We start from the raw sequence: 10,695 nt of genomic DNA on the forward strand, positions 1-10,695 counted from the left end.
TAGCCTATACACTATAGGGCCTTAATGTTGACTTATTGCCTTTGTAAATTTGCTTGTTCTTTCTCCTGCCAAAACATCCAGATGTCTCATTTCACAGGGTTTATGCAATGTAGCTCTTAACAGCCACTCTTAGTTTACCTGCTACACAGTCCACAGCCGTCCTGGCGGCACATGGTTGTTCCCTCACGCACATTTGAATACTTTATTTGGTTCCACAAATTATATTACATAAACAGGGAATCAAATATATCGGGGCCAAGCAGCACTGAACACTTAAGGGTACACATAGCACCTCCTTCTCCACACGGCTAAGCTGCCAATAATAGCTGAGGCAGAGCAATATTTGGCCATTTGTTTGGCTTTTCTCTTTGACATTGCAGCAATTCTCAGACCACTCATTTGTTTGCATTTATATACATGGCCAAGACTTCCGAATATGAGTATACTAAATCTACACTTGTACCCAAAGCTAGTTATCACATCAAGCAATGGTTGGTATGTTATATACTCGTCCTGGAAAGCCTGGTTCATTGTACAGGTCAAAGGCACAGCCTACTTCTAAGATTAGCACCTCACACACACACACACACACGTGTGCCTATAGTGTCTGAGGATGCAGTGTTCTTGTCCAGTCCAGTTCTCAATGTATCCTAGATTGCCGGCTACAATAATTTAAAGGAAAAGGAAAATCAATATTGATGGTTTACCCTAAATGTTTTGAAGTTGTCAGTATATCCTTGTAAAATATGAATAGGCCTATTGTACCATTATTTTTATTTTTTTTTATAGTGTTTTCAGCTTTTTCATGGTCAACCAAGGACCTTTTGGCCACGCAGGACCGACAGCGGCCACACAGGACCGGTAGAGGAGAGAGGGTGAAACGGGAGAAGAGGGGAAGACATGCGGCATACAGTACTAGCCACCGGGTCGGGGAATCGAACCCAGGGCAACCGCTTCTGGAGCGCCCCCTATTCTACCATTCTTTAATGGTACTCAAATATTATATTTTCCTTATGTCAACTGCCTCTTTGCACTGCTGCGGTCAGGCTACCGGAGTCTCGTGGCCAGTACAGAGAGACTAAAAAGGAGCTTCTATCCCCAGGCTAATGTGGACTCTATGTAACATAATTCCCCCATCCATTGCACACAACACACTCACTTTAAACATTTACTTTAAACACTTTTTAAACCGTATTTTATCTATTTATTCTTACACATTTGCACTACCTCTTCTGCCTAATTTTTTTATATGGCTTGTTTTCGTGGTTTATAAAAAGTTTATTGTAAATGTAAATACCTATATCCAGGGCTTTCCAGGGATTTCCCTAAACTGGAGTTTAAAGGTGGCTATGGCCTGTGTGTTACAGTAAAACACATGCCTGCTCAGACAGAGGTAGTGTTAGGGTTTGAAACCGACCTCAAACGCACGGCACAGACAGGTAGTTCAGAGTTAGCCAAATACTAGGGCATATTTATTTTCAGAGTCAAAAAGGAGCAAGTTACAATCCTGAAACAAAGGGAGACTGCCTTCAGCAGAGTTATCTGCGGCTCTGCAGATCCTCTTGGTGTTCGAGGTGGGGAAACGGTATTGACGCTGAAGCGGCTCTGCAGATACTCCCAGGTTCAACTCGAGGTGGAAAAGAGAGAGAGAGAGAGAGAGGTAAATAACAGTCCACATCACACAGAGGCAGTGCGGCCTCCTCCTCCCTTAGCTGAGTCAGAACAAACAAAACGATATCTTCAGTGTTCACCACAACACACAATTTAGCTGAGGGTCAGTGCAAAACAAAACGATAAACTTCTGTGTCTCTTCCAAACACACACCCCAGCTGAGTCCAGTGCAAGCAAATGATAATCTTCAGTGTCTCCTTTAACACACAACTTAGCTGAGTCAAGTGTAAGCAAAAATAGAACTCTTCAGTATTCTTCAAAACACACAAAACAGAATCATCCAAAAAAGGGTTTGGTTCAAACTCACCAAAGCGCAAGAGTAAAGCGGGTAAACGAGGCGCAGCTCAAAACGGGGGAACAGGTCTTCTCCAGCGGCAATCCACAGATGTCCTGGAGGGAGAGTAGACGAGGCACAGCAACGGGGAACAACAGGCAGAAACAGAAGTATTCAAAACGACCCCACATCGAATGACAGAAGGTCAGAGTATATGAAGCCCTTGGAGCGCTGATTAGAACACACATCAGGTGCGTGATGGTAATTGATACTTGACCTAGAAGTGTGCGTTAGGCAACGGACCAATCATCACAGCACCCCAAGAATTAACCTCTTAAACCCTAGCCATATTTTCAGACATTTTGCCTAAAAATACATACCTAAGTAAATGGAAGATTGCTCCACTTCTACAAGGTCCATTTGGGGGGGGGTGGAGCACATGGCCGAGGGTAGTGAGACAGATAGATGGATATTTTCTTCAAGTCAAGTCAAGTCAAGAGTTTTATTTGTCACGGCATACAAGCATACAGTGAAATGCGGGGGGTCATGCCCGCAGCGATTGTGCAATAATACAAGTAATAAGATAGGAATGAGAATAAGACATTTGCAATAATACAATGCAGTAATACAAGTAATAAGAATAAAAGGAATAATGTACATAACGTTTACAAAGAGCATGGTAGACATGCTAAGGTCCTGCGATAGTGCATGGATATTTATTTATTTTAAATTTTTTTCCCCCACATGGAATCAATACAATCAGATCATTACACAATTATAAATATCATTCCATGGACAAAAGGGACAGGAAGAAGAATAAATCTTATAGTTACCTGCCCCTTATTCCTAAACTAAACAAGTATTTACTTAATGGTCGGCGTACAACCTAATTTACACAAAATAATAATTTATACCATTATACAAGAAACACACAATCCACAGTTAAACAAGATTTTTTTTTATAATAATAATAATAATAATAATAATAATAATAATAATAATAATAATAATAATAATAATAATAATAATAATAATAATAATAATAATAATAATAATAATAATAATAATAATAATAATAATAATAATAATAATAATAATAATAATAATAATAATAATAATAATAATAATAATAATAATAATAATAATAATAATAATAATAATAATAATAATAATAATAATAATAATAATAATAATAATAATAATAATAATAATAATAATAATAATAATAATAATAATAATAATAATAATAATAATAATAATAATAATAATAATAATAATAATAATAATAATAATAATAATAATAATAATAATAATAATAATAATAATAATAATAATAAAGAATAAAGAATAAAAGAAAAAGAAAAAAATATCTCACTATTCAGATCACATTTGATTTTCATACTGACTAAATATTTATTTTTTATTTATTTTTTAATTGATAAACACTATTACATCCCTTAAGCTCGCTATGGAGAGAATTCCACAACTTTACACCAATAACTGAAGGACACATCTGTTTAAGTGTGGTACGTGCAAACTGATGTTTTAAATTGTATTTTCTCCTACTAAACTCACTTTCTAAATGAAAATATTTTGTAGTTTTTCTGGCAGTGTATTATTTCTTGCCCTAAACATAATTAACATTGTTTGAAACTTAACCATGTCTTCAAGTTTAATTATTCTAGATTTAATAAATAATGTGTTTGTGTGTTCTCGATAATTCACTTTATGTGTGATTCTTACAGCCCTCTTCTGTAGTATATATAATGGTTTTATATTGGTCCCATAAGTATTCCCCCAATAACTGATATAAGGTGAGATGAGTGAACAGTAGAGTGTTCTCATTGCCTCATACTCTAACACATCCTTTACTTTAAAGTTTATTCATAACAAAAATACTCTTGGACATCTTTTTTTTAATGTGTGCTATGTGAGATTTCCATGTTAATTTATCATCCATAATCACACCAAGAAAACGAAATTCATTAACTCTCTCTATATTCTCTTATATTCTCTTAACTCTCTCAGTACTGTATTTGCAAATCTGGTATGTCATAAATGTATAGATGTAGCAGTACTGTCTATCTGTATGTCATGTACGTCATATATGTCCTGATGAATTGAAAATGGGGGACCCTGATGTAAACAAGACGAAAGTCTTTCTCTGGTCTGCATCCCCTTAACAATTGTGTGTATTGAGCTGTACTGTATTGTACCCATTCTGCAATCTGTTAATAAAGTTTTCAATCAATCAATCAATCAATCATATCAACTCCATCTATGGTCAGTACTATATTTTCATCTAGTTTTCGATTGCCAAAAATCATAAATCTCGTTTTTTCCAGATTCAGTGATAGCTTATTTACATCAAACCATTTCTTTAGCTTTGTCATTTCATACACAATATATTCAGCTAGTTCCTTTAAATTATTTCCAGAGCAAAAGAAATGTGTATCATCAGCAAACAAGACAAACTGTAATAGTTTTGAAACCGAACCTTGCGGTACGCCACATAAAATTTTCATGAGCTCAGATTTGACATATGCCAACTGCACATATTGTTGCCTATTGTGGAGATAACTACTCAACCATCCAAGAACCATTCCTCTCACACCAAAATTGGTATCATCAGCAAACAAGACAAACTGTAATAGTTTTGAAACATCACAAATATCATTAATATATAAAAGAAAGAGTTTGGGCCCCAAAACCGAACCTTGCGGTATGCCACATTACATTTTCATGAGCTCAGATTTGACATATGCCAACTGCACATATTGTTGCCTATTGTGGAGATAACTACTCAACCATCCAAGAACCATTCCTCTCACACCAAAATTGGTATCATCAGCAAACAAGACAAACCGTAATAGTTTTGAAACATCACAAATATCATTAATATATAAAAGAAAGAGTTTGGGCCCCAAAACCGAACCTTGCGGTACCCCACATTCAATTTTCATGAGCTCAGATTTGACATCTGCCAACTGCACATATTGTTGCCTATTGTGGAGATAACTACTCAACCATCCAAGAACCATTCCTCTCACACCATATGAACATAATTTAGAAATTAAAATATTATGATCTAAGCCTTAAAGGATAACTCCACTATTTTGGGAAATTAGCTTATTTAACATCTTCCCTGGAGTTAGACAAGAAGATGCATACCTTTTTTGTCTCTGTGCGTGCATTTTAGCTTTGGGAATAGATGCTCCGTTAGCATAGCTTAGCTTCATCACTGGAAGTGAGGCAGGACAGTAGCCTTACAGTGCCTTACAGTGTATTGCAAGGTCTGACATTGACCAAACTTGATATGCATGACCTTGGTGGGCTCTAGGTCAACTCCTGAAAAGGGGGTCAATGTCAGACCTTGCAATCAAAAGTTAGGGGCGCACTGAAATTATGGCAAGGGTTATTAGCCCCCTAACTTTTGATTGCAAAGTCTGACATTGACCCCCTTTTCAGGAGTTGACCTAGAGCCCACCAAGGTCATGCATATCAAGTTTGGTCAATGTCAGACCTTGCAATACACTGTAAGGCACTGTAAGGCTACTGTCCTGCCTCACTTCCAGTGATTTCCCAAAATAGTGGAGTTATCCTTTAAGGTATCAAATGCCTTTTTTAAATCAATAAACACCCCTATTGTTAATTTCCTTTTATCTGTTGCTGTTGTTATTTCTTCAATAATATTCATTACGGCAGTCGCTGTTGATCTGTTTTGCCTAAAGCCATGGCTTTCGCTCAGCAGTTTGTTCTTTTCCACAAAACCATCTAACTTATGCAAAAACTGTTTTTCAAGCACTTTCGAGAACTGTGAGAGCAATGACACTGGTCTATAGTTAGTGAAGCTGTGCGTATCTCCTACTTTGTAAAGTGGGATCACTTTTGCTACCTTCATCCTGTCTGGAAAAATACCTGTCTGAAAAGAAAGATTACAAATAACAGAGAGGTTTGATTATACAATCAATTGTCTTCTTCACTATAATCATATCCATCCCATCACTGTCAATGGATGTCTTATTCTTTGACTTTGATACAATGGATATGATTTCTGCTTCACTGACATTTCCCAAAAACATAGACTGCAGTACTTTACTATCTCCTCTCCATCCTTCCTGTAATGGGTTCATCGTGTTTTTGAATGGCATCTGCCAGATTTGGCCCCACATTTACAAAAAAGCATTGAATTCATTAACCACCTCATTCATGTTTTTTATAGTCTTACTATTACTAATGAAATGGCTAGGCATTTTTATGGATGGATTTATTTCCCATTACCTTATTTAGAATGTCCCATGTGCCCTTTATATTATTTTTATTTTCGCCTAACAATCTATTGTAATAATCTTTCTTAGCCCGTCTCATAATTAATACTAACTTATTCTTATACACTTTGTATTTAGTTTCAGCAGCCTATACATTTGATAAAATCTCTATGAAGTTTGTTTTTCTTTTTACATGAATTATCTAACCCCTTTGTTATCCATGGTTTTCTATTGTCATAACTTTTTTGTTTATGTTGAACCATTGGGCAGTGCCTATCGTAAAGTGTCCGATAGGTATTCAAAAAAGTATTGTAAGCAGCATTGACATCTTCTACATAGACCCCCTTCCATTCTTCATTCAAAAGATTATTCCTGAACATGTTTACAGCATCATCCCTTCTTAACCTTTTATATCTGTACCCATATTTGTTCTCTTCAATTGACAATCAAAAGTAACAAAAACAGGTAAGTGGTCACTTATATCATTTATGACTAATCCACTTATGATGTTATCCTTTTTTTTGTATTTTATTTTTTTATTATTTTTTAAACAAACACATAAACAAACATGACAACACATGATAAGATATACAAACACACATATGCTCCAGCTCGTACCCCCCCTCCCGGACCCCCAATTGGATAATCCAACCATGATGTTATCCTTAAAGCTATTAATAAAAATATTATCTATTAATGTAGCAGAGGTTTCTTAGCTTTCCTTAACCTCTAAAGACTTTCAATTGGTGCTGTCAGGCGATTAAAATGTTTTATCAAATTAATTACAGGATTTGTAATTAATTAATCTAATTAATCGCAATTTTATTGCATAACCATTTTAGGCCTGATATTTTATATTCTATAATCATATTTCAAATTGCATGTGTCCGGATGGCAGAATTCAGTACTGTATCTACAAAACCTTCTGTTTAATCATCTTCCCTTTATTCATTTGCTTAGATTTTTCAGGTCTGGTCAATTTTAGCATGGTGATATTCACAGTCAAAAAAATTAATAAAAAAAACTTGAATTGATATTCTCATTTGGTTCATTACAATTTACTCAAGCCTAGTAACAGACACAGTATTTCTGACACTGGGAATACATTCCCTGAGATCCATAGATGTCCCTAGAGGCTAATCTTTCCTGTGACAAAATGGCATCCAATGTAATAAAAAAAGTCAACCAACGAACGCGATTCTTGTACCGGATCTCCTCTCTGGTAAACAAGAATACCCTGAAGACTCTAGCAGGAGCACTCATTCAAGGGTACTACGACTATGCTTGCACCTCATGGTACCAAAGCACCTCAAAGGCACTAAAAAACTAATTACAAACATCTCAAAACAAGCTAGTCAGACTACTACTTGACCTGACTCCTAGAACCCACCTCACCCCTGCCCACTTTGACAACCTAGGATGGCTTAGAGTAGACGACAGAGTACAGCAACTTGCAATGGGCCTGGTCTACAAGATACACTACGCGACCAAGGTACCCATGTACATGTCAAAATACTTCCCAAAGGTCAGTGAATACCACGATCACAACACCAGAGGGAGCTCCACAAATCATGTAAAACCCAGATTCGGCTCAAACAAGGGACTAAACACGTTTCGCAATTATGCCACATCAATGTGGAACGCCCTGCCTAAAGCTGTAAAGGAATGTGAATCACTACCCACCTTCAAAAACACTCTCAAAAAACACCTACGTGAGACTGCAATTCGAAACTGGCCCCTACAAATGTCCTAACCTAGTTGTACAGTAAATGACCAAGTAAGGCTTTGTCAATATTCCAATGTACAGTGTAAAATGTGTGTGTGTCCCCTACCCAACCCCCCCCCCCCCCCCCCCCACCTCCAATGTACAGCCCTCACCCAACCCACCCAACCCCACCCCACCCACCCAACCAACCTCCTCCAATGTACAGTTTCTATGCCAAATGTATATACACTCCTTTTCTGGACACTTTTGTATCACAAACAGTACTGTATTTGCAAATCTGATATGTCATAAATGTATAGATGTAGCAGTACTGTCTATCTGTATGTCATGTATGTCATATATGTTATGATGAATTGAAAATGGGGGACCCTGATGTAAACAAGACGAAAGTCTTTCTCTGGTCTGCATCCCCTTAACAATTGTATGTATTGAGCTGTACTGTACTGTACCCATTCTGCAATCTGTTAATAAACTTTTCAATCAATCAATCAATCCTAGAATCAGATACCAAGAACAAAAAGGTTTGTAAATGTTTATTCTACGTTATTATGGAATGAATGAGATAAAAAAAAGAATAATAATAATTGTAAGTTAATTTAAAAGTAAATTTTCATAACGCGATAATTTGGTGTGTAATTAATTAATCTAATTAACGCGATAAACTGACAGCCCTACTTTGAATTAATTTCTTTCTGTACGAGAACCTTTGTTTATGTAAATACAACTATTCTTTCTGATACAAGCTGTACTTTCAACGTTTTGTCTATGAATGCCACGGGGGAGAAGAGATAGTGTTTTAGCCAGTCAGCCATGGCCCATGGGAGTGAGAATTCCACAGAACGATTGCCGCCATGAAACAAACAACACACAACGCAGAGATGGCCAGGCTGATAACGATCAACGATGAAGGCTAAAACACAGTTTTCAAACAGTACATTTTAGTTTTGTATATTGTATATTTTGTATAGTGTTTGGTCTTTTACTCCTTTACAATTTACTGTATGACGCACAATCTCAAAAGGGTCATACAGAACCAAGTGTAGCAGGGTGGATTATCCCTGCCTCGTGGGAACTGTGGTACACGGCCACTAGGTAGCGAGACACAGTAGAACTCCGGCTAGCTGCACCTCCGGCTTTGGGGTCAGGAGCGTCAACTGGAGGCTGGCAGTGGGGTGTATGGGGCCCAGGATTTACAAACCTAGTCCGGTACTCTGGTCTTCCTCCCTCTCTCTTGGGCAGTCAGCAGTACTCCCCAACACGCCCTCACTTTCCCCGATTGTCCCCTAGCACCCCCCCACACCTAATGACCGAATGGTAAATAAATAACTTGGTTCCCCCCGCAAGCAGTACCCTCCCTCAGTAACACCAGAAACCTTACAATGGGAAAAGGGAAGGTTGAATAGGAAGGGGTTAATAATGGATATATTACCCGCATCAAAGGATTAGAATTAGATTCAATAAAAGACACACACACCGTGCTCCCGTTCAGTCTGAGTGTTATTATACCATGGGCCTAGTTACAACATAGCTACATCTGGTGATTATTGCACCATGGGTATCATCACACAATGCTTACAATCTGGTAATTATATAATTACAACTAGGCACCAAGTGCTCTCACGGTACCCGGACTAAGTGCTGTCCACTGTACACAGACTAAGTGCTGCCCACGTCTGGGCTAGCCACAGTATCCACCTTCCCTAAGGGATTACATATACTGCTCCAGGTCGGTAATATGGGGAAGGAAGGGGGAACATAAGGGAGGAAATAGAAGGGTTCACCGAATGGGAAATATTAGGAAACACACATTTTATCACGCTCAAAGGAAAGGAACGAAAACAAAAGAGTGGGCCCACAAAATACCAGTAAAGTCCTATCTTAATGCCGGCATATATTGTTTGGGGTACCCCTATGGAATGGTAGTAGCAACGTTACTTTCGCCCGCAGGCTGCACCACACTGTGTACTAATAACTCGGGAGCATCAATGCTCATTTGTACTCATCCAAAATGGCCACCTCGCCACTCCACTGTTGTCCGGGAGGCAAGATGGCGTCGAACACTCTCGGCGAGGATGTTAGCAGGCGGAGCTGGGCAGAGAGGCAGCGCCAGCTGAGAGCGTGTGCTGAGCGATGACGACCCCTGCTGGACGGGAAGAACTCCCGTAAGCTGCAGGCAGCCGGGTGCAGGTCTGATTGAAGTCAGCCGGAGCAGACTGATTGCAGGCAGCCGGGTGCAGATCTGGTTGAAGTCAGCCGGAGCAGACCGGTCGTTGGCCCACGCTCGTCCTGGGGCTCACACTCTATACCGCACACAGTAGCTACTATAACTCGATTGTTAAGGACTTGGATACTCGGTTAGCCGCACGTTACTTATACCGCACACAGTAACTATTATAACCCGATTGTTAGTGCCTGGCTCTGCACTAATTGTTCACAAACTATCGCTGGTACTGCTAGGACATCGTGTCCACTAGCCAGTACTTCCTATCACCCGTTGCTATCTCACGGGGCCCTCTGGCATAACTTCAGCAACAGGGCTCTCCAGAGCCCCCGTCCGTTGCGACTGTTCGTGGTCAAGTTCACTGCCGAAGAGGTTCTCTTTCCGTCTTCCGCTCCCATATATCACGTTCCATCTCTCTCCAACACTCTCTGTCAGACACCGCCCCCTGCTGGTCCCGCCTACTAGTCACACAGGGAAGGATGTTGATCATGGTCCAGCTATACTGTGTATAGTCCATACTTCAGTCGATAGAAGG

The 10,695-nt window shown here is 38.8% G+C and overlaps 1 protein-coding gene across 1 annotated transcript in view; it reads right to left on the bottom strand.

The window, feature by feature from the left end:
- endou (endonuclease, polyU-specific) overlaps positions 1 to 193 on the bottom strand; it is a gene marked incomplete at both ends in the record, with an annotated part of 19,518 nt that extends 19,325 nt beyond the window's left edge. The window contains one exon of the mRNA XM_084315628.1: positions 139 to 193. Within this exon, the coding sequence (XP_084171754.1) occupies positions 139 to 193 (55 nt within the window). The remainder of the gene's footprint in view (positions 1 to 138) is intronic.
- Positions 194 to 10,695: the final 10,502 nt, after the last annotated feature.

This window comes from Notolepis coatsorum (genome assembly GCF_963971535.1).
Source record: "Notolepis coatsorum genome assembly, chromosome: 6".
Lineage (NCBI taxonomy): Eukaryota > Metazoa > Chordata > Actinopteri > Aulopiformes > Paralepididae > Notolepis > Notolepis coatsorum.